The sequence below is a fragment of the Strongylocentrotus purpuratus genome, unplaced genomic scaffold (genome assembly GCF_000002235.5).
Source record: "Strongylocentrotus purpuratus isolate Spur 01 unplaced genomic scaffold, Spur_5.0 spur5_scaffold_3, whole genome shotgun sequence".
In the NCBI taxonomy this organism is placed as follows: domain Eukaryota; kingdom Metazoa; phylum Echinodermata; class Echinoidea; order Camarodonta; family Strongylocentrotidae; genus Strongylocentrotus; species Strongylocentrotus purpuratus.
The window spans coordinates 34,734,551-34,760,775 of NW_022145609.1; the positions used below are offsets into that span (position 1 = coordinate 34,734,551).

At 37.2% G+C, this 26,225-nt stretch overlaps 1 protein-coding gene across 2 annotated transcripts in view; it reads right to left on the bottom strand.

Annotated features, from left to right (window-relative positions):
• Positions 1-26,225, bottom strand: part of LOC578365 (oxysterol-binding protein-related protein 9) — a 71,026-nt gene that overhangs the window by 10,836 nt on the left and 33,965 nt on the right. For both annotated transcript variants that reach the window (XM_030996325.1, XM_030996326.1), the window contains 8 exons: positions 21,733-21,912; positions 12,429-12,479; positions 6,729-6,825; positions 5,114-5,345; positions 2,748-2,833; positions 1,949-2,111; positions 1,177-1,354; positions 410-494 (listed from right to left, as the gene is read on the bottom strand). In XM_030996325.1, the coding sequence (XP_030852185.1) occupies positions 410-494; positions 1,177-1,354; positions 1,949-2,111; positions 2,748-2,833; positions 5,114-5,345; positions 6,729-6,825; positions 12,429-12,479; positions 21,733-21,912 (1,072 nt within the window). The remainder of the gene's footprint in view (positions 1-409; positions 495-1,176; positions 1,355-1,948; positions 2,112-2,747; positions 2,834-5,113; positions 5,346-6,728; positions 6,826-12,428; positions 12,480-21,732; positions 21,913-26,225) is intronic.

The following is a 26,225-nucleotide window of genomic DNA, read 5'->3' on the forward strand; positions in this document are numbered from 1 at the left end:
GCCTGCATCAGAAACGGATTTAATTTTTAACATCTGTCACATCTGGCCACTGATGAAGAGTGCGACACTAACCTGTTTTCTTTTTGTTTATTTTTATTTGGACAAGTCATCGCCCTCCGCCTGCCGCATGGAGGGTTTTTAGGCCGTTTTTTGGTTTTTCATATTCATATTTTCCTGTAAATTTTATAAGAATATTGATGAATTTGGTATCAGTTTGTAGAAAAAATAGTGTTCTACAAGAAAATTACGATTATTCTGTTTGGTCCATTAGGATTTTTTTTTTTTTAGCCTCTACAAAATGTTGAAGTTGGGGTACGGCCTATCCGGCGCTTGGTCCTTATTGCCGGCAAATCCGCTCTTCGCTCCAAAAGGCCTGTCAATTACAAAATGAGGGACTACTTTGACTTACTTGGTGGATGATGGGATACTTGCTCAGCCATGAAGGACACTTGGTCTGATCCCGCCCACGGTACTGGACCTTCTGGCACTTCATTCTACATCAGGGAACAAACAACAAAAAGGTACATCACGTGACAACATTCAGATTTGCTTTGATAGACTACTTCTGATCACTGGCCTTCATATCCTATTCTCTTATCAATCTTCACAAGCCATGTTATTCTGGTCTCTCTTCATCCAATGAATTCTGTTCAAAATCAACGGTAAATTTTTGGCAATCACTTTTTTTGTGGACAAATTTTTGTTGTTAACAAACTTGTTTTTGCTTGTATTATCAAAGTTGATACCAGGCATGATCGATATCAGATTTCTTCAAGTACTTTAGTATTTATTTTGACCTTTCATCCCAATATTCCAGCAGTACTTCAATGTATTACACAATTTCTAAGCACATACTGGTTCACTGACTTCTACTACTCACCTGATGTCCCATTAAAACTAAACTATTTTTGTTAGACTGGAGTCACTGAATATATTATCACCAAATGTAGTTTATAATCATGAGTCCTTTGACAACTCACAAAGCATCTTACCAATCGTCTCATCTATCACCCTCGATGTCCCAGTAACACTAAAAAGTTTATCCTACAATAGGGTTGTACAGTTTCTTAGCAAACAAGGTTTAGTGACATTAGTCCTTCTACTACTCACATTAACTACTGTACATGTAGGGTATTATACAATATAAATGTACATGCAAGTCCTTTTAGCACTCACCTTGACTGATTCGGCTGGACTATCACCTTTGAGATCCCAGTAACACTGAAAGGTCTCCCCTAAGATAGGGTTGTATGGTTTCTTGGCGACAGAGCTTTGCCTACCGGCATGGAAGGCAGAGAGGTACCACCGCACAACCTGGACCATTCTCTCCCGGGGGTTGTCAATGTCTGAGATACTAGGAGGAGAGGATGCATAAAAAAGAGATGATTTGTTTAATACTATAAGTGCCTTTCCCTCAGAATGTGAATGATTGATGAAATTTTAAAGAACAGAGAAATATCAAAGATCTCTCTTTATATCTCCCTTCCACTGTATCTCTTTTAAAATTCTCTTTAGGTATCTCTTTAGGTATTCTTTTTACGTAGCTCTCCCTTTCTTCAGTATATCTGTATTTCACCATCTCTATCCATTTCTCTCTTTCTCTCCCTTGATTTATATCTCTCTGTTGATATCCCCCCCCCCTCTTTCTCTTTCTCTCTCTCTCTCTCTCTCTCTCCTTCTCTCTATCTCTCATTATCTCTCTCTTCCGTGCAACTGAGTTGGTTTAAGTCACAAATAGTGACCTCATGTACACAGTCAACATATATGTACTTAATGATTATCAATCCTCTCTTTTCTCTCTCCTATATCTTCTACCTATATCTTCCTCTTTATATCTAGTTTTATATTGGTAAATCTCTGCTTTTTCATGACTATCAGATGCATTACTCATCAAGATCCCTTACTCTCTCTGTCAACGACCAGATAGATATACATGAATATTTCTTACTCTGCAAACAGTTCTGGATGTGCAAAGAAGTCCGCATACATCTCCAGTAACGACCTTGTCTCTAAGATGAAGGTAGGAAGAACAACTTTGGTGAGATCCATTCCAAGCCGGACTTGAGAAAGAAGATGTGTGATGATGCTACCATGCTTCTGTAAGTCAATAGCTGCAAAAGACAGTTTGTATTCAATGTTATGACTCCATTTATTGATATATTAAGCATATGTGAATACTCTCTTTTATAAATATTATCATTTCTGCCAATCTACTTATGCAGTCCCATGTACATTGTGTACATATTTTCAAATGACCTACACTGAGCATCATTGTCATGTTCATGTGTGATTCTAATATTTTCAGGATTTTTAATATAATCTGGCACAATCAGATTTTGACATGCCAATTTCAAAAGAATGTTCTTCGGTGAAACGTGTGTGGATTAATACAATCAAAGTATCATTTAAAGCATATTACTTCTACAGCTCATAGTTTGCTCACACTAACTGTTTTTGAAAGAAAAAAATTGGGGGAAGCACTGTATATTGACAAATATTTTCCAAATTAATCTATACATGTACTTTCCAAGTCCAATAGGTCTTGCACTCTGTATTACAGCACACATGATGTATCGTCCCCTATAATGAACTATGTTTTCTCTTCATTGCTGTCTATTATGTAGTATGTTAACCACCTGATTCAGAGTTTGTCCAGCAATAAGTCTAGGCCAACGCTCCTTCAAAATCCCTATGCTGAAAAGATTTTTGTTGGCAGAGCCCAAAATGATTCTCTTCAATGTACTTACAATCTTCATCTTCAGGACAGCTATCTTGCCTTGCTCTGTTTTGCATCAATCTCTCCTCAACCTTCTCTGGGTTTCTATGGAATACTCTGAAGGAATCACGAGGATGGGATTATTAATATATTGAGAATAACTGTTTATGGGCTAGTTCAAGCTACTTTGTCCCATACGTTATCAATCACATGAAAGATTTGAGTATACATGTATCTCATCATTGTATTGAGTTAAAGGGCAAACTAGAGTTTAGATAAAATATAATGTGAAATGTGAAATGGCATGTACATGATTGATGTTAATTGATGTTCTGAACTTCTTGATACTAAGAAATGGATGGGACATCAAATGACCAAATGACTTTGACCTGCTCTTTTATGTACACATAGCATATTTCTGGTTAGGAGAAAGACACCATTTTAAAGGTGCACAATTGCTGAGCCAACAATGGCATTTGCATTCTACTAGCTTTCCATTCCATTCCAGGGTTGAGAGAAGCAATGTAGATCAAACATGTCCAGATGAACCAACTCAACTAATACATCTCTACTCTATTGGGTAGTGGGAAAGCATCTACCGGTAATTGACAAACTAATTAATCACTTTATAGGGATCTCCAAACATATCGTCTTGGACATGTAAGATCAATTAAAGTTTATATAAATTGCACTACATCCATGACACTTTTGTCATCTAAGCCTTATTCGATATATCCAATATCTTGAAATCAATCAAAATTAAAATTGAAATATGATCACGGTACTGGTCATGAGACAAAAAAATTGATAAATGTTAAAGACCGTCTATCCGAACGAAAAAATAAAAATGGATAAATCTTATATTAACGGAAAGCTTATAAGCCATAGATTACAATAATATCAATCATATGCCATTTTAGTGTCTGTCAGAGGAGCATCAGCTCTCTGAAAACTCAAAATCTAAAGCTTTGGAAATCAGAAGTTGTTGACCTAAAAACTAGCTATTGACTTGATGAAATCATTTTATGTGGAGTATGCATATTCAAAATGACTTTGCATTAATGAAGCACAGCTCATCCCCTCAGCTATATAGGTGAACCGATCGGGTTCACATGTTATGTCGTCACTGTAACTTTGGCAAATTTGACCCCTGTTGACCCTTAATTTGCTTTTGTGCAATAATAAAAGGGTGAATACTTTTTATTCCTTTATATTTGTATTCTACATTCATTCAATTTTCCATTCATATCAAGTTGTATTTTCATCGGATAGGGTCTTTAATCAAAATGTTTTGTTTTATTTGTTTAAGTTGTATTATACTAGTTGATTTGGTCTTCTAATCTTTCACACATTACTGTTTAATATTTATATTCATAGAGACACCTAGCCACCTGGCTTTAATGAAAATATGCATGCATTTTAAATTCTCCATTAGATTAGATAATGTAAATAAAACCACAACCGTATACAAAGCATGTCTTTGATGACAAAAAATAAGAAAGTTTAGAACTGACTAACATCTAATAAAACTCATTTAAACTACATGTAATTCCTACTCCTGTAGAAAACTATAAACTCACAAACATTGATATCAATACAGTAGGGTTTGTTCATCCAACAAACTCAGCATTCTAATGATTCCTACATTTTTCATTACTTGGTTTATAGCCCGTTGTGGGCCACTAGGTTTACGAACATTGATCATACATTGTAATCGGCTCTCTAGAACCCCATTACGGGTTAGGTTTACACACATTGATCATACATTGTAATTGGCTCTCTAGAACCCCATTACGGGTTAGGTTTACAAATATTGATCATACATTGTAATCGGCTCTCTAGAACCCCATTACGGGTTAGGTTTACAAACATTGATCATACATTGTAATTGGCTCTCTAGAACCCCATTACGGGTTTGGTTTACAAACATTGATCATACATTGTAATTGGCTCTCTAGAACCCCATTACGGGTTAGGTTTACAAACATTGATCATACATTGTAATTGGCTCTCTAGAACCCCATTACAGGTTTGGTTTCTTTAGTTTCACTGTCAAATTGGATTTCTTCCATGGCAAACAACCAATGGAACGCACCTACCTGTTACATGTATGGTTTCTGAAAGAAAAAAAATAATCATACAGCAAAACATGAACATAAAGACCGTTCAAAGAATACAAGGAAAGCAGTCTTAATGAGCAACTGATCTTTATAGACAGGTTGGTTTAGTTCAGGTTTTAATAAGAAACAAAAAAGGAAAAATATAGTTAGTTGCTAAAGTCAGTTTCAATGTATTTAAGGCAAAATTTTAGCGGAGTGTTTTCGCTTTGGGGGCAGGATTTGCCCCTCACATCATAGAAAATATTAATATAAAATAACTAATATGGTGAGTACTTACTTGTCATTTTCTTCACCCTCCTGATACTCATCTGCATCAAAGAAATCATCTTCATCTGAGCTTGAGTATGAGAGGACAGGGATGTCCTGCCGAGGGTGGCGTATCATAGAGAGAGGTGCAGAAGACATGGGTGACACAGGGGCAGCCATGGTGGCACTATGCAGGAGAAGGTGGGGGGACATGTGAGCTTCTAGCACCTCTTCAGCTGAGTCTATGCTCGCATCCGGACTACCTGTTCATAAATCAATCAAAACAAGAAGTCGTATGAGATGGTATTATAACAGGCAAGAGACAGAGAAAATATGGAAAAAAGGAAATCTGTGTGGGTTCATGTGTAGGAATTAATTTAATATGTAGGAATATTTTCTTACAAGGTAAGTTATCACTTTCCCTGAATGTGTATCATTAGTGTCTGTGACATACCATAAATCTCAGTGTATAAGACACATTTTTTTGCCGCCAAAAACAATGAAAAGTCGGGGGTGCGTCTTATACACAGGTACCAAAAAAAAAGTTTCTATTTATGCCCCTCCATCTAGCGCTACGCCTGGCAATGTCTCACAGCTCAGTAATCGGTGTGTTGACTCACCACTCGGAAACTAGAACAACACTCAAATTTGTCTGTCATCTTGGTTTGAAAGTAATCTTTCTGATAGATCTCAATATGTAGTTTATAATAATAATTCCTCAAATTTTTCTTCTATTACACACGGCGTACCACAAGGTTCTATCCTAGGTCGCCTAATGTTTTTTAATGTACATGAATGATCTTACACATTCAACTGCACCTCGCAGTTAAATGAAAGTCCTTCCCGCGTGGGTTTTTTAACACGGACTTGGCTTACTGCCGACAGAGTTGGCAACAAAATAGGGGTGCGTCTTATACACAGAGATTTATGGTATTTTCTGTCATGTGTAGGGTGATTGAGATATGCTTACATCAGTGACTTGAGCTTCATTTGACTGTACATGGGAATACATATACAGTCAATATTGTTGTACGATGACATGGGGGCTAGCTGCATGGTTGAGCGAACACAGGGTTTGCCGGCGTAAATGTGGATGACTTATTGGGTGGATGTCGAGTTGATAAACAATTCTATATGAAATTCTAGAATTAATTTTGCTGTTCATCATTATCATTAATATTTTGACGTAAACAAATTTCTTAAATAGATAGTATAGCCTGTCGATCCGCAGGCTACCACTCTGACTCCTATACACACCTCCGACTAATGAATTCATCACATTATGTATAAGACAACCTTTTTCTTTTCTCAAATTTCCTGTCATATTTAGCAGATTAATTCAAATAAAATATGACAGGAAAGGGCATCACTTTCAATACCGCAACAGGACACAATGCTGTGCAGAGGTACATTGACAATGCCTATTAACTATGTAATTCAGTAGGAAATCTTTCATTGAATAATCCTGTTCAGAAACCAATCTATAAAACTACATAAAACCCTTGGAGGGCTCTAAGCATTCTGATGTAGCCTCTTAGACGTCATTTCGAGCCTCTTAGACGTCATTTCGAGCCACTTTCAGGTCTTACATACTTCTGATGTACAGCAGTGTGCACATGACCCCTGTGGTATCCCTATAATATTACCTTTTTTGTGTTGTGAAGGCACATTGGCAGTGGTAGTATTATCATCATCCAACAACATCTCTGGCTGAAGAAAACCATTGACAGGATTCAATGTATTCTGAGCAGGGTGGATAAATAGAAAAGTAAAAAATTATGTAGAATTGTATACATGGGACCAATGTGATTAACTGTAAATTTGATCATTTATTAGTGGCATCCAGATACAATGTAGTAAATCAGTATGCCAGGTTTCTTTTGGTAGACTGCCACCAAGTTCATTTCATTACGGTATTGTTGGAATACAGTAGGCTTGCGGATGCACCATGTGAGAGAGAGGGAGGATTGAGGAGTCCTGAAAAGGACTCTAGGTAATCTTTCTTGAGGGTGTGTAGTCCTGAAAAGGACTGTTGGTGTAGTCTTAAAAAAGACTGTTGGTTATCTTTCTTAGCTTATAGTTCTAAGGAGTACTATAGCGCTTGGAGAGGATGGGTGGCGGGAGTGGCTCGACGTTTTGATTTTGGTGTTTCAGATTTTTGTATACATGTACAAGGCTGTTCACCAACTTTCTTCATTCATATAGGGTGTCTGAAGTGAATTTTCAGGGTCTTCTAAACTCATAATTTCTTGAACCCATGCATATAGGGACTGTATTAATTTGCTCCATGTTAGACTTAGGGAATTTCGGAAGTGTGGACTTAAATTTTGGGCACCTGTTTGTCCCAGGCGCCTGTTATGTCGAGTCTCCTAAAAGAATGTGTATTCTCTATTGGATTTCAATCAACAGTGAAACTTGATTCCTTTCCACTATGATGGCAGTTCTTTTTCTAACACAACACACAAATTGTATGAAGAAAAATCTCAATAGTTTTGAACAAATTCTTTTGTAGAAATTCTGAAACATTAAAAAAAAGACATAACAAAAATTTCATGTAAACTATATAAACTAGATGGAACTTCGACTGCGCGCAGTCGAAAATGATGCCTCCGTCATAGAGCAATTTTACAAACCAAAACAGAAGAAATTTTTCAAATACAAGTTCAATTGTAATCCACCAACAGGTTCTCAGAATATCCAATTACATGCAATTTCTCCCCTTTGATCTTTGACCTGATGACCCTAAAATGTACTCAGTTCATCGGCTCTGCAAGATGTCCTGAGTTAAATAGTAATCCATCTGTCAGTTCTAATGAGAATGCGTTCACAATCTATTTTTGCATACATAATGAGCCCATGACCTTTGACCTCATGACCCAAGAATCTACTCAGTTTATTGGCTCTGCAAGATACATACATGATCTAAGTTTGGCAGGAATCCATCAATCGGTTCTTGAGATAACGCGATCACAAGCTGTTTTTGCATACATAATGAGCCCTGTGACCTTTGACCTCGTGACCCCAAAATCTAATCAGTTCATCGGCTCTGCAAGATACATACATGACCAAAGTTTGGCAGGAATCCATCAATCGGTTATTCAGATAACGCGATCACGAGCTGTTTTTGCATACATAATGAGCCCTGTGACCTTTGACCCCAAAATCTAATCAGTTCATCGGCTCTGCAAGATACATACATGTACATATACAGGAATTCATCAATCGGTTCTTCAGATAACGCGATCACGAGAACGGGACGTACGGACGGACGGACGGACGGACGGACAACCCGAAAATATAATGCCTACGGCTACTTCGTAACGGAGGCATAAAAAGTGTTGTAGCAGTCACAGCATGCAGTGCACAATCATAAACTGTTAGAATTGCTTCCTGCCCCCAATGCAGCCAGCAACCAAGAAATAAATCTCAAGCTAATTTCACACTGCAGATTAGATTGTAGACAACATTATACACTTTTAACTATAAAATGTTCTTTGCCATTCTGTAAATTCAAATCAATTCAATTCATATAGCAGTCACTAAAACTCTGAGCTCTACACCATGGATCTCTACTATTTTCTTTCCAAAGTCTACATCCATGTACATAAAGGCAAATTCTTTGACGAGTATATGGGCCTACAGTGGAACCTCATAACTACACATGTAACTACTGGGACCATTGGAATAATAATGTTACGATTCGAATACATACAAGTGGGAGCAGAAAAATTCACCTTGTTATGATGATTGAAAGTAGTGTTCTTTTTAAAAAAAAGTAGACTTTTTCCATGTAATTTTCATGAATGTAAAGTAGAGAGAGCTACAGATACACATTCAAATCATTAAATCCTTTCCTTGAAATTGATGACCCCTTAAACATCTCAGGGTGGTCCATAAGGGGTTTAAAGTTAAACATGTATTAAACAGCTACAGGTTTGAAAATCAGCAACAGCTTAATATCCATTCTCAACCAACATTATTCAAGAAATATTAGTCATAAAACTGTGTTTGAAATGCTTCAAAATGTGGCTCAGAGGGCTCTAGGGTTTTTTGATGCACACTAGAGTCATAGAAGAACCCTACAGCCTGTAATTAAGCCCTGGAGCCCGACCACAATGGTCTGTGATTTGTATACATCAGTTTTAAATGTTCAAATTCTACATGTTTGTGGACAACCTTGTCATAGTATAAATTTAAAGAAGTATTTCACTTACTACTTTATGAAAACAACAAACTTCGCTTACATTACAAAGATAAATGTCTACATGCCATGTAAATGAACATCTATACAATGTTCAAGTTAGGATGTCCAGGCCGCACCTCATTTGAGTTTATTTACTGGCCAAATATGGATCTACATTCAAAATGTCAAAGATAGCAAAGAGAGCAACGTTGGACAAATTTGATCTGAGATAAAGAATCAGATATTTATTGACCCACCCCAAACCCTGATCATCGAAATAAGAATTAACTTCATATCCTAAAACTGTCCTAATGTTTATCTATCATTCTGATTTGGTTTTAACAAGACTGAAACTAGCAATTACATAATTGTTTTAAGGATAATGTTCCAAAATAATTAAAACAGATATTTCAACTCTTTTTGTACTTGCAATTATATTGGCAACATTAATGTTCTTTACATGCAGCAGATTATCTACAGTATCTTGGTAAAATATTACAAGTATGCTTTGATAGAGGGTAGTGGGAAAAAAAATGGGAAAGCAGAATTTTAGAGATCTATCATTGGGACAACGATATGCAATATCATTAGCTTAGAAACTTTCACACCTTAAAACTTTTCCAAATCATTCAATAAGAATTGCTAGATTTAAATTTGATAATTTTCGCAAATCTAGACCACTCCAAAATATTTGTGATAGCCCCGCTTATACATACATATCAGTTCCTACTTCCTAGTATAGTCTAAAACTACTTTTTTATATTTTGTTTTAAAATTGTTTTATTCATCATTAATGCATTTATACATGTCTGAGAAGCGATCATTTTCAGCTCGGTTAATTGTTTTAATCTTTGTAGTTTGTACTGTATTAGTATGCACAAGGGCCAATAAATATTGCAGTCTTCAACATTAAGATCTTTGAGTCTGATTTATTTCTTTAAATCATTTCATGTCATATTGGATGCAAAAAAGACATTCACAATAATTCACAATTTAAATGTTATGTTTTTCATAAATGTTGGAATATATAGTAATCTAACTATATGACCAATAGCTGTATATGAGGGTGTAACAGTAATATAAATATTAATTCAGTACTCTTTGCATAGCATTTGAAGGTAGGAAGCAGTAGTCAGTACTTGAACTGTTGAAAAATTTAAAGTATGAAAAAATAGTTTCACAAAATAATGAAGTGTAAAGAATATGATTTGCATGCAGTCAAAATTTAGAGTAACACACCAAACTAAAGTACAGGATTACAAAAATAATAATTTATCTTTTTAATATGTTCAGTTGTGCATATACACTTATACAAACAAAAATTGCTAAATATCATACCAAAGTCAATCTTCATTGCAAATAAATTATACATGTTGTCGCTGTTTTCACGAAGTGACGGTAGTGAACTAAAATTGCATTCACTTTGCGTTACGTTTTTCCTCACTACCGTCACTTCGTGAAAACAAGGACGATGTATATCCAACTACATTTAATACAATTTGCACACTTGAAATGAATCAAAGTTTTGTTACAATTGATTTTGATGTTTTTTGATAGCATGGAGATCTTTATTCACATTTTGAAATTCCCACATTATTACTATTAAGTTTTTAGATTGCTTTGTTGTTCCTGAGTCACATGATCTTAGTGTTTGTATTAGTGCATCATACCATTATCTAATAATTTAGCAACTGAATGCTGTACTAATATATGTTACAATGTATATTGAATATAAAAGGTGCATTAAGTTTGAAATAGCTGATAAATGTAGATGTACTTTGAGATTTGAGGGTGTCATAATAATATGCATGAATGACAGTAGCATACAGGTATATCATTATTTACTTTTATCCAGGGCTCTCCACTAAACATTTCCTGAAAGCTGAGTGAATGTTAGTGTATTTGCCATTTTAGAGGTTGTAGTTAAAGGTAAAGCAAAATTTTGGGAAATTTTGAAAATTGGATGGATAGTAAGTCTTTAAAATGTTGATATATTTGGATGCCCCTGTAGATGTATTATAAGGACTAGAAAATTTAGCCCTTAAAACACCTCTGCTTTCGAGAAATTGGATGATAAAAATTTACCTGTGCTCCCAATAAATTTTAAATATTTCAAATAGCGCCCATGTCAATTTCCAAACAGGAATAGCAAATAAGTTGATTGTAGACAAGAAACATTGTTTTAAAGCTAAATGAATAGCAGTCTGGAGAGGGAGCTATACAACATAAAGAGTTTATGATTAACAATTTCATCCCTTTAGACTCGATTTCAACAGCAACTACAATCATTGAATATTGTAAAATCGCATATATGCTTCCAATATTTGAACCAAATTCATGACCCCATACCAAAACTTTGTATTACCTTTAATTGTTTTAGGGGGCATTTGCACAGGGTTTCTGTTTAATTTTCTAAAGCCAATGAGGCAAAGAGCATACAAACTTTGATTCATTTTTTTGTCTGAAAAGGAAAACCCTTTCTGTCTATTAACACAAAAGAAAATTCCATTCTCAACAACATTTGGATTGCAGTTGTACTTACTTCAGTATTTACTGGAAGAATTGTATACTGTACATAGACAAAACCAAAAAATACTCAGATATATACATATACACAGTAGATTTAGAATAATTAAGTGCTGATTAAAATGGAAACAGGCAAAACATGGCATTGGGTGGCGGACCACTGGCAACACAGGACTATTTGTCATTGAATATTTCAATGGTTTTTTTTAATTTGCAGAGTGTATCAGAGACAATGAGGAGACGGCTACATGTAACATTTTTGCATTGTTCTTAAAAAATAAATGAAAATGTGGATAAATTATGACTCTTCAACCAAATCAAAATTGCAACTATTACTGTTTCCTGTTGCTTAATACCAACTATATTTTGAGGAGTTGAATTTTCTTAAGTACTAAGTAATTGGTTACATGTGTATCCATACAAATTTGATATTACTTGAACATATTGCACTAAATTCCACAAGCTTGTACAGCTACATGTACTGTTGAAATCACTATCGTTAATTCACAACTACAAATCTGTTCATTTTATTTATGAAAATAAAAATGAAAATAAATATCTAAATTTTTGTTTCGAAATATTCTGGTAGAGTTTTTTGACACATTTCAAATGACCTTATAATATAGATATGACTTACCTTTGCTACTTGAAGTAGAACAATTGCCTGCTTCACCGATTCAATCATTGCCTGAAAATAAAAACAAAACAGATATTATTAAACAATAATTTATTAAAAGTGCTATCTTGGTTACATGTGTATCATGACCAACTAAAGCACTTGTATTTGTTTACCCTTTTCACTGGATACAATTACTATTTTGCATTTAACATTCTGCTGGCAGCAAGGAGAGAATTAACTCTCTATAAAGCTATGAGTTAAAGCAGTTCTGGCTTGTAACAGACAATAAAACATGTCAATAATATCACTTCAATGATGAATATCATGTGATTCAAGTACTATCATAATTATGCTATCAATCATTTGTCTGTTAAAAAGTGGACTATTGTGTATCTTTCCTATGGGAACGAACTAAAAAAATAACTGAATACTACAACTGCTTGGCAAATGTTGGCACGCAATTGCAAATCCCAGTGGCATGCTTCTTTACAAAATTAGCACAGTTTATCATAATCTTGCCAATTAGCCGTCCAAGCAGAGATTTTCTGTTTCCTACTAATTACTCCCGATATTTAAAAACTTTTCCTCCTTGAATGAAACTTGCTACATAGATAAAACATAGAGCCTGTAAAGTGTTGTACACTAATTATGATTTATAATAAGAGTCTTCTTGAGGCTGGATTTTGTAGAACTCAACTAAGAACAACTTGTTCTATTTATTAGATGTATGCGAAGCCGCATTACAATCTGCGGTAGCAATAATCATGGGCATATGATATAGGTCATTTGTTGAACATATATACATGTAGATATAAAATGATATCATATCACAATCCCTCTTCTCAATGAAAACTTAATTTCATATTTAGATCCATACTGTTTAAATATATTTTTTAAATTCTTTGCTTAAGAACATTAAACTTGTGCTAATATGAACTTACAAATTCTTCCCTTTCTTCGTTTGTTTTGTTTGTTTTTGTTTGTTTTTTTGTTTAACCAAAAAACACAATTAGAAAATTCTATCACATTTGTTTTTCATTTGAATGCGAATCGTTTGCTTATTTATCTAAAATGTTTTGATCAGACTTCAGTTATCATCTTGCTTTATAATGCAATAAACTTAATTAATAAACAAAACATGACATATTCAATGGCCCGTATTCTGAAGTCGTGTCTAACTTAGCCACGTCTAAAGTTAAACAACTGTTTAATTAGACACGACTTAGACAGGACTTAGACGCGAGGTCGTGTCTAAGTCCTGTTTAACTAAATTTTGTATTCTGAAGTCGTGTCTAAGTCTCGTCTAACTAAACAACTGTTTAAGTCCTGTCTAAGTGGTGTTTAACTAAACAACTGTTTAAGTTCTGCGCAAGTCGTGTTTAACTCTTAGTCACGACTTCTGGGCATGCCCAGTAGGCGTTAATTCTGACGAAAGACCCAATGCGCATGCGTGCGCGCACCGGATAAATAAATTAACGCGCACAGCTAGCTGTGCGCGTGCTGGTACCATGGTGATGTGATCGTGACGTAATGACTAGACTGCATGTACTTTGTGTACGTACGTACGTACGTAATACACGTACTGTACACTGAGATTGACAAACACACTACTTATCGGTGCCTCAGTGCTCGGAAGAACCACAAAAGAAACTTCTCCAACAGAATGGTTAGTTTATTATAGATTATGGAATTTCCAAGATGTCACCAGTAGATAAGAATAGTTAATATTATCGAGAAAAAAAAATAGGCTACACGAGAAAAAATCCTGCAAAACGTATTTGAAATTTTGGAGAATGCACGTACCATCGTTCTCCCCCGCAAGTTCGGGGTCAGCAAGTACAGTGTACCGTCGACGTTGAAAAGCAGCAGAATCGCGCCCTTAAACAGGACTTAAACAACCCCTCGCAGTTGTCTAAAGTTAAACAGGACTTAGACAGGACTTCGTGTTTAACTTTATTTAAACACGACTTCAGAATACCAAAAAAGTTAGACACGACTTCGTGTCTAAAGTTAGACGGGACTTAGACAAGACTTAGACAACTGTTTAGTTAAACAGGAGTTAGACACGACTTCAGAATACGGGCCAATATGCCTCTTTAAATCTAACTACTCAAAACCTTGTAAAAATTGTTAAAGAAAGCAAAAGACAAAATTATTTGACTTATCTCCAACCATATCAATATCTTACACATTGTATCTCTCTGGTTTCTTTATAGTACGACCTGATCTGGTGGTGTATGGTTGGTGGTGATTCGATGGTGTGTCTGGTTTGCTTTGTGTTTGTTCTGTTTGTGCATTCTGCTGGTCGTGTACATCATTGTGTCTATCACTATATGCATGTTGACGGTTTTGTACCATGCTGTCCCTCTCTTGGGTTGGTTTGATGTGCCTACGATTTCGTCGTAGAGTGTGACCTGATGATGTCTCTACCTCATATGACCTTGGTTCTGGTCTCCTGTTTGTGATCTTTCCTCTGTCCCATCTACCAGTCTCCTGATTCTGGATTCCGACTTCTTGTCCTTTGTGTAGTGGGGGAAGGTTGGAAGCGTGCTTGTCGTCAAAGTATTTCTTCTGGTCATCCTGCCTGGTCTACAGTCTCTGGTAGATGTCATCCTTTTGGGGTGACTGGTTCCGAATTCTGGTCGGTATGTTGGTTTGGATCTTCCTCCCCAGTAACAGCTCTGCTGGAGATGGTAGATGGCTGTCCAATGAAGTGGCTCTCAGGCATTGCAATGCCTTGTTGATGCCTATGTTATCTCTCTTAGCTTTCTTCATGGTGTTCTTGACAGTTTGTACTTGCCTCTCTATAAATCCATTGGATTGTGGATATCTCGGGCTGGAGGTTACATGTTGGAAATTCCAGTCTCTGGCAAACTCTACGAATATGGCACTATTGTATCGAGGTCCATTGTCGCTCATTAGTCTCTCGGGGGTTCCTTGTTCAGAGAAGATTTCCTTAAGCAGTCTGATGACAGCACTACTTGTTGCTTGCTGTGGTAACTGCTTTACAATTGGATACTTTGAGTATACGTCAGCAACAAGAAAGTACTCTCTTCCATCAAGTGTAAAGAGGTCAGTTGTGACAAATTGCCAAGGTCTGATAGGAATTTCATGTGGCTGCAGAGTCTCTGATGGCAGGGAGTTCCCATATTCTTGACATACAGAACATTTCTGTACCATCATCTCGATCTCCTGATTTATGCCATTCCAGAAGATACAGCTCTTTGCTCTCAGTTGGCATTTGATGATGCCATGATGTCCCTCATGTAGCTTGTTCAGGTATTCCTTTGTCAGGCATTTGGGGATGACAATTCTTGAACCTTTCAGGATAATCCCGTCTTCAATGGACATCTCGTCCCTGTATGGCCAATATTTGATCAGGCTTTTGTCAAGTTTACGCCTTTCTTCTGGCCATCCCTCTAGGATTACATCTCTCAGGATGCAAAGTTCACAGTCCTCTGATGTTGCGGTGCGGATCTCCTGTAGCTTCTTGTCTGAGAACATTACAAAGTCAACTTTCATGTGCATTTCAGGAGACTCAGGAGGCAGAGGATTGAGTCTCGACATGCCATCAGACAAAAGCATCTCCTTTCCAGGTTTATATTTTACTGTCATGTCATACCCTTGGAGTCTGAGTAGTAGTCTTTGTAGTCTTGGGGGTGCAGCTCCAAGGTTCTTGAGAGTGATCATCTCTAGTGGTTTGTGATCTGAAAGGATAGTAAAACTTCTGCCGAAGACGAACGTGTGAAACTTTTCACATGCGTAGACAACTGCCAGCATCTCCCTCTCAATGTTGGCGTATCGCTGCTCGGTGTCCGTGAGGGACTTTGAGGCAAATGCTATTGGTCTTCCTTCCTGTGTGAGGGCTGCTCCAACGCCTTTCATCGATGCATCTACTTCTAGGACAACAGGTTTCTTTGGATCAAAGTAAGCAAGTGTGGTCTCCTTGCAGATCATATCTTTGATGGTCTCAAAAACCTTCTGATGTGATTCAGTCCAGCTATATATCACATCTTTCTTCACAAGTTCCCGAAGTGGTGCAGTCAGTGAGGCAAGTCTTGGAATGAATGGTGACATGTAGGTCACAATGCCTAGGAACTCTCGGAGTTCTGTCACGTTCTGTGGTGCGTTCAGGGCTGATATGGCTGCTGTCTTCTGTGGGTCTGGTTGTACTCCATCTTTGCTGAAGACAAGGCCGTAGAATCTCACTCGGTCTTGCTTGATGTGGCATTTGTTCCAGTTCAGGACGAGTCCATGCTCCTTTGCGACGCGCATCAGGTTGTGTAAGTTGGCGTCATGTTCCACTGCCGTCTTTCCTACGACTGCTATGTCATCAGCCATTCCTATGACTCCAGGACATTTCTCTAGTATTTGGTTCATTCGTTGCTGGAACACGTCCTGAGAAACACACAAGCCAAAAGGTAGTCTTTTGAAACGGTAACGACCAAAGGGACTATTGAAGGTCGTCAAATGGCTTGATTCTTCATCTAGCTGTATAGCCCAATATCCATGTCTGGCATCCAGGGTACTGAACACTGTTGCTCCTTCAAACTGGTGCCGGACTTCTTCAATGGTTGGCATCGGCATATGGCTTCTCTTGATTACCTTATTCAAGTCTTTTGGGTCAAGGCAAATTCTCCATCTTCCATTGGGCTTCTGGGTGTATGCCAAGCTTGATACCCAGTCTGTTGGCTTAGTGACACTTTCTATCACTTCAAGACTCTCCATCTCATCAAGTTCTTTCTTGATGTCATCCTTTATGCCTATCGGGCATCGTCGAACTGCATGTATTACAGGAGCCGCATCTTTGTCGATCACGATGTGGTATTTCCCATCAAATTTTCCGATTCCATCAAATCTATCGGGATACAAAGTCTTCAAATGCTCTCTATCTTTGATGGGACTATCATGGCTCTCCATCAGACTGCAATTCAAGACTACTAATCCAAGATCCAGGCACAACTCAAGTCCAAGGATGGCCGGTCTTTGAGTCTTCACCACAAAGAATTCTGCATTTGCTTGTCTGTCCTGGTGGTTACAGCTCAGCGTATGTAGGCCTACTTGTGGAATAAAACTCTTTTCACCATAGCCTGTTATCGTTATCGGTGACTTTCTTAGCTTTCCTGTGATAGGTTCCCCATTAGAGTCCACGCGATCAGGGTACATCTTCTGATAAATGCGTAATGGAAGAATGTTCCCTTCAGATCCTGTGTCAACTTTGGCTTTTAGAGTCGCTGGTCCACTTCCGATCTCAACTCCGATCACAGCGAAGGCTTCGTTCTTTCTGATCTGGTCTACACAGAGGGTCTCAAACCCCATGTCGTCAGTTTCTTCTGTTTCTTCCTCTTCTTTCATCTCATGGAGTCTCTTTGATCTCTGTGCTTGCGACCTTTTCGGATATGTCTTTGTAGCTTCTTGTTTCCTTTGCCACTGCTGTTTAGATTCTTGTTCCTGTTTCTTCAGTCGGCAGCATTTCTCCCAGTGATTCATTTTATCACAGTTTCTGCATTTGGTGCCATAAGCAGGGCACTTCCTCGGTGGATGGTTCAATCCACAGAATGAGCACTGTTTCTTCCTTTGGATATGTTGCTTCATCATATCAACGTTGACGGCTTGACCATGAAGGAGTCTCATATCCGCCTCAGTTGCCTCCTGGGTTCTGGCGATGTCCAAAGCTGTATTTAACGTCAGTTTCTCATCCTTGGCCAACAATGTTTGCTGTACCTTCTTGCTTGAGGTGCCAATGACGATCTGTTCTATGAGGCGACCTTCAAGTTCAATGTCCGCAAACTTGCATTTTTGTGCTTGTATTTTGCATCTGGCCATGAAGTCGTCTATGGCTTCGACTGGTTCCTGTGCCAACTTCTGCAGCTGAAATCTTGCCAGATGGAAATTGGTCTTTGGTTCGAAATGTTTTATGAAAGCTTCGAAGACCTCAGCTGGGGTCTTGAAGTCCTTTCCCCAGGATTTGTGAATCCTGATACCCTCTTGACCCAGCCACAACAGATGTATGTACATTTCTCTTGGTCAGACTTCTTGTTAAGCGGCCCTGAAAATATCAACTCACAATAGTATTGAAAATTTCTAAATTCAGTCGGCAAATCTTTGGATGCCCAATCCATGCAGGGAGGGTTGATTCCTGTCATCTCTCCCATGTTGTTTGTTTGTGTGTGTGACTTTGTTAAACAGCCAATAAAATCTAATATGGCCTAGAAGTCTAAGTCACATAAAAAAAAAAACTACTACTAGTACTACTAGATTCAGCCTTATACATAAAGGAGTAAGGTCATATAGTGTGCCTTATCCTAATATACAAATAGGAGTAGGGTTACATTAAAATTCACACCCTATCCTGTGTTATCAATACTGCAATGAGACAAAATATCTATGGCATTCGTTATACTGCATCGCAAAAAACATCATCAATAATACAATTCTAAAGCAATTTATTCCTTTGCCAGTCCAACTCTTCCATAAACTGAGTCTCTATTAAATATAAGCAGGTCCTTCAATACTATCCATGGATTTACTCGCATTAAATGATCTTGGTGAGGTTGGTGATTAATCAACTACCGTAGACCTATTCTATTCAAACATGTGCAAATAATGAATTCAGCAAAGCGTCCATTATTTCAAAAATGTTGAATCTTGATTAAAATCTAGTGTCTCTCAGTTCAAGTTCATATCTTATTCCACGGAGATCTGTATTCCCAGGTTTCACTCTCATATAGGTCTATGTAGGTGTCAAGTTGTCCAGCTCCAGCGACGTCGTCGATCCTCCCGATGAGCTCCGAGTCCGTGTGGCTCAGTTCCAAACCAAAATGCAGGGCTGGGAGTATAGCGCCCTAGCTGTACTGTACTGTTCCCGGTCCCGGTCGAGCCTCTAGGCTCTGCTCCTGACGAGCCTCTAGGCTCTGGTTCTGCCTCCGCATCAGTTCTGGTCCTGAATGTAGGGCAAATAATCACTTCTCGATCAGTGCTGTGCTATCGGACGGTAGGCCTATTATGGTGAAAGTCACTCGGTCTCAGTTCGTATGGGGTTTAAAATCTCATATTTGCGACTCACCAAATAATCAGCGTCATTTTCTGCAGTACTCAAACGTCCCTCAAATATATCGCTGACCTGTTCAGAGCTTCATCTTTCTCAGTTCATAATTCATCTCAGCGGAATATCAGTCCAAATTCGTTGTAGAGGAAAACTAACTTGGTCAAATCGCGAAGTTTCCGTCATTCACAATGTAAACAATCGACTCACGTACTGTTACAGTTCAAAATTCCTCCGCGGTTAGCGCGCGTAATTTCTCGTACGTGCTAGTCAGTTCCATACCGCATATATACACACGAGCCAAAATAGCACAGGGGGTCGATGCGCGTAAACGAAATCCCAACCTAGGCCTGGCCGGTAAACGGTGCTTAAATTGTCCATAAAATCCAAATCCGGGCTCCACATGCTCTCAAAACGGTCTATCAAAGTCCTTGCACCGCTGCCACCATGTAAAGTGTTGTACACTAATTATGATTTATAATAAGAGTCTTCTTGAGGCTGGATTTTGTAGAACTCAACTAAGAACAACTTGTTCTATTTATTAGATGTATGTGAAGCCGCATTACAATCTGCGGTAGCAATAATCATGGGCATATGATATAGGTCATTTGTTGAACATATATACATGTAGATATAAAATGATATCATATCACAAAGCCTACATGGATATGTTTTTTCATCATGCACATTGTATGGCAACCATTCCAATTCATTCTTCAATGGTTAGAACTGCACATGCTATGGTCACATTACTCAAAAGTAGCCTGCTCGGCGGCCGGGCGGCGAGTTTTTAACCAATTCTGCCCGGCGGCCGCCCAGCCACCGCTCGTTTTTAGGGCATCGCTCGGTTGCCGCTGAAGTTTTAGCGCGGAGTTAAAATTTGGGCGGCGCCTGCTCACTTTTCACTCGCCGCCCAAAATACGCTCGGTGCCTGGGCGTCGCCGCCCAGCACCGACCTAATTGCTGGGCGACATACCTAAATTCCAGCAGCGACCGAGCAGGCTACTGATCGGTCGGTCGCTGCTCAGATTTGTGACCATAGCTTTAGTCAATGCAACACTTACACAAGTAAGCTTGTTATTCGAAATGTATGATGAATGTTTTCTCACGCTATAGGCTTATTATTTTATAGTATATTATTACCCGTATCAGACATCTGAGCAGTGGTTTTACAAAATCATATTGCACTTGTTGTAATCCTAAAAGAGCTAATCAGTAAATATGACACCATAATACCATCTCATGAAAAAGCCTATGGACTTTACGTGTTAAAAAAGCAGGAAATATATGACCATATTCATTGCGCCGTATTTTGTCATGTTCATTGCACATCTATTATGCGTATGAGAACCTGCGCACTTTGCGCGCACTCTATTGTGACGTTATAAAACCACACCAAATACACACTGTTTGCAGTGTATCGAAAATTTTGTCAAGCACTGGATGCACAGTGCTGGTTTGACAAAGTTTGTTTAGTTCTTTGAGATTGTCATGGTTGATTTATGTATTTGCTCTAGATGTCTGATTTGGATAACAATATTGACTGGCTTAAGTTTCGGGAGATACCACATATATTATTGCCCTCACAAGACCCATATTGCCCTCGTCTTTGACTCGGGGCAATATGAGTCTACTTTGGGAAATATATGTTGTATCTCCCTCAAGGCCAGTCCATATTATATAATTATCCAACATGGTCATTTAAAAAGGAAGGTACACTGTAAGATCATTTCCTCAGCTACCCATCGCTGGTGCTATGTCAGGTCACTTTTTTCAACTTGTTTTGTGAATTTATATTCTCTGTAGAGGAGTCATGTTCTAGCGTATAAACTCACCAGACTGTAGATCACAAGGTACTGGGTTCAAATCCCTGTCCTTTCACATAATATTAATCTATATTTGCCATTCTCCACCCAGGTGAAGTACTGTAAGAGGGTATCCAGTACAATGAAATTTCTTGAATACTAAAGCACTTCATTATGGTAGCTCAGCAAAAGCTATGGAAATAACTTCCTTTTTAAAAGTGCAGTAGTGTATGTTTCTCTAGTATAGCTGTACTTCATAAATGGACATACCGTTACTACATTCAAACCTGCTTTAGCAACCACCTGTATTGCATTTGTAGTTATGTATGTTCCTCATTGAAATGTGTATCAAGGTAAATCTGTCTTCAAAGACCATCTGCCTAGCTATGACTATTTGTTTGTGTCTCCCATGGGCAGTGTTTCTATGCAGGTTTGACTGTATTATGGTTGTTGTTAGTGTTACTATTCATACCTTCCCATTTTCTTGTAGCTTTTCATGGTGTGTCCTTTCTTGAGCATTCTGCATCTTATTGATTCGGTCCTCTAGGCTCTCCACCTGTGTGATCAGGATCTGGAGGTAGGCGTCTGCCTCAAAGAGTTTCCGTTCAAAGTCTCGAACGGAGGGGGTGGTGCGGGGGAGGGGCAATCCGTACTGTGATTGATGAGAGAGAAAAAGAGAGAGAGAGAGAGAGAGAGAGAGCACAATAGCAATGTTAGGTCATGGTGAATACAAATGGAGAGAATTAGTCATCATCCCCCCCCCCCCAAAAAAAAAGACCTCCCCCCCCTCCCAACAACAACAACAACAAAAAGGAAAGATGATAAAAAGATAGAATCAAAGATGACACAAGGAAATGTATAAAGAGATATAAAAAATTTAAAAAAAAAAAAAGAGAATATAAAGAATGATGAAAGCAAATAAATACAGGGAAAAAGAAAAAAAGAGAGAAAGACAGTAAACGAAAAAAAAGAAAAAAATTAGCAAAAGAAAAAGGAAGTAGTATCAGGAAATTTCAAAATGAAAGATGAAAGGACTCGAACAAATGACATGGAAAGAAAGGAAGATGAGATAAAAGATGAAAGGACTCAAACAAATGACATAGAAAGAAAGCAAGATGAGATAAAAGATGAAAGGACTCAAACAAATGACATAGAAAGAAAGCAAGATGAGATAAAAGATGAAAGGACTCGAACAAATGACATAGAAAGAAAGCAAGATGAGATAAAAGATGAAAGGACTCAAACAAATGACAGTGAAAGAAAGCAAGATGAGATAAAAGATGAAAGGACTCGAACAAATGACATGGAAAGAAAGCAAGATGAGATAAAAGATGAAAGGACTCGAACAAATGACATGGAAAGAAAGGAAGATGAGATAAAAGATCGAAAGGACTCGAACAAATGACATGGAAAGAAAGGAAGATGAGATAAAAGATGAAAGGACTCAAACAAATGACATGGAAAGAAAGCAAGATGAGATAAAAGATGAAAAGACTCGAACAAATGACATAAAAAGAAAGCAAGATGAGATAAAAGATGAAAGGACTCGAACAAATGACATAGAAAGAAAGCAAGATGAGATAAAAGATGAAAGGACTCAAACAAATGACATGGAAAGAAAGCAAGATGAGATAAAAGATGAAAGGACTCGAACAAATGACATGGAAAGAAAGGAAGATGAGATAAAAGATCGAAAGGACTCGAACAAATGACATAGAAAGAAAGCAAGATGAGATAAAAGATGAAAGGACTCGAACAAATGACATAGAAAGAAAGCAAGATGAGATAAAAGATGAAAGGACTCAAACAAATGACATGGAAAGAAAGGAAGATGAGATAAAAGATCGAAAGGACTCGAACAAATGACATGGAAAGAAAGGAAGATGAGATAAAAGATCGAAAGGACTCGAACAAATGACATAGAAAGAAAGCAAGATGAGATAAAAGATGAAAGGACTCAAACAAATGACATGGAAAGAAAGGAAGATGAGATAAAAGATGAAAGGACTCGAACAAATGACATAGAAAGAAAGCAAGATGAGATAAAAGATGAAAGGACTCGAACAAATGACATAGAAAGAAAGGAAGATGAGATAAAAGATCGAAAGGACTCGAACAAATGACATGGAAAGAAAGGAAGATGAGATAAAAGATCGAAAGGACTCGAACAAATGACATAGAAAGAAAGCAAGATGAGATAAAAGATGAAAGGACTCAAACAAATGACATAGAAAGAAAGGAAGATGAGATAAAAGATGAAAGGACTCGAACAAATGACATAGAAAGAAAGGAAGATAAGATAAAAGATGAAAGGACTCAAACAAATGACATAGAAAGAAAGCAAGATGAGATAAAAGATGAAAGGACTCGAACAAATGACATAGAAAGAAAGGACGATGAGATAAAAGATGAAAGGACTCGAACAAATGACATAGAAAGAAAGCAAGATGAGATAAAAGATGAAAGGACTCGAACAAATGACATAGAAAGAAAGCAAGATGAGATAAAAGATGAAAGGACTCAAACAAATGACATGGAAAGAAAGGAAGATGAGATAAAAGATCGAAAGGACTCGAACAAATGACATGGAAAGAAAGGAAGATGAGATAAAAGATCGAAAGGACTCGAACAAATGACATAGAAAGAAAGCAAGATGAGATAAAAGATGAAAGGACTCAAACAAATGACATGGAAAGAAAGGAAGATGAGATAAAAGATGAAAGGACTCGAACAAATGACATAGAAAGAAAGCAAGATGAGATAAAAGATGAAAGGACTCGAACAAATGACATAGAAAGAAAGCAAGATGAGATAAAAGATGAAAGGACTCAAACAAATGACATGGAAAGAAAGCAAGATGAGATAAAAGATGAAAGGACTCAAACAAATGACATGGAAAGAAAGCAAGATGAGATAAAAGATGAAAGGACTCAAACAAATGACATGGAAAGAAAGCAAGATGAGATAAAAGATGAAAGGACTCAAACAAATGACATAGAAAGAAAGGAAGATGAGATAAAAGATGAGATAAAAGAAGAGGATGAAGAAAAACAAAGGTAATGGCAGAAGAGAAGATGGTAGAATGATAAAAAAAAAGAATAGCATATGTGTAAAGATACAAACAAACAAAAAATACACAAAGAAATACATACAATACATAAGAGATGAAAGGAAAAAAATAACATAAAAATGATAAAAGAAAAGTTAAATGGGCTAAAAACAAAGAATAACATAAGAAAAGACACAAATAATAAAATAAAGAAATGCATAGGGAATGACAGAAGAAAAGATGAAAAGAGGGATGGGGAAGAGTTGTACTGAAAAGTATTCGAAGATTTTTTTGTAAAGGATAAAACTCAATATGGGCTTTGAATGTGTTTGCATCACTGATAGTAATGGGCCTAGGTTTAAACTAGTCTTTCAACTTAAAGCAAATGCACATAAAGCCTCGGTCACAAATGCCATTACGAACTGCTACGAACACCGCACAAACGATTTTCAGACATGGAAATTCGGGACGACAATGGAAAAACAGGGAGATTTGTACGAAATCATCATTCATACGAACCTTTGTGACTGCAGCATAACTGAAAGGCCAAAAAGGGTCTTGGATTTACAACAAAATAGATGATTGTAGCACAAAACTGTGCAAAAGTTAGGGGAAAATCAGCTTTTAAGAAGATATTTCAACAACAACACAGAACACACAAGTCTATGGTAGTGATTTAAATAACCGTATTTTTTATTAATCAAGGCAATTTGAATTGAGCCAACTTTGCTAACAGGGCCTAATCCCACCTAAATAATACAAAAAAATATAGTTGTACATTTTGTGATTTATTAACTCTCAAAAAATTACATTTGATGGAGATTAATTACTATACAAGTGCACATGTACATACTACATACATGTAGATACAAATTTTACCCAGAAAACAAAGAAACACAACAGGTGATATTTTTTTTTTATAAGACAGTTACAATACACATATGATACATTTGTCCAATATGATTTCAAGCACTTGAAATAGATTTACTATGTGCAATTACATTATTATGATTTTTAAACAAAAAAATAAAACAAAAATCCCCCCCCCCCCCCTCGCCACAAATCAAAATGAACTTCCAAAGTGACCTTTAGAGGAGGGTCTTACATGTACATTGATCTTAAATATTGTCATAAGCATCAGAATCTATCTGGGGCTAGGTATCTAGACTATAAAGATCCATGAATTTTTATTCATAATTTATTGATCCTTCACATCATTACATGTACTGTAGGTACCATGTTACTGGTACAGTCAAACCTGCTTTAGTGACCACCTGTCTACAAAGACCACCTGTCTTCAAAGTCCACAATTGTTGTTTCCCTTGAAAATGGTTTCTCATTGAATCATGTACTAAAGGAACCTGTCTACAAAGACCACCTGTCTACAAAGGCCACTTTTTGTGTTTCCCTTGGGCGGTCACTATAGACAGGTTTGACTGTATTAGCAGACAGGCTAGAATGAGTGACATATACATTATGTGGAATGAATATGTGAGTCAGTGTATACAGATGCATACTGACATAATGTCAAAGCAAATATTGGCATTAGCTTTTAGCATCAATCTAAGTGTACATAGTCTACTACATACATGTACATGTTGCTTTACATCTAGCTCTACAATTTGCAATCCAGATTGATTGCAAAGTCTTCCAACCAATCACACTGACAAACTTTCATCTCATTTAAAATTGACTTAAAGTTGCAATCATATCAAATCAACCACAACTATGTACATAGTGTACACAACTGTGCCTGTATGGCCGTAAAAGTAATCTTTGTGGTTCAAGAAACTCCACATAATATTCAACAAAAACTTTTCAATAAATTACTAAATGTAGAAATGAATAACATCTGCCACACAGAATCAAAATCACAATTACAAATACTGACTGGCTCATCATATTTCCTGAGGTGA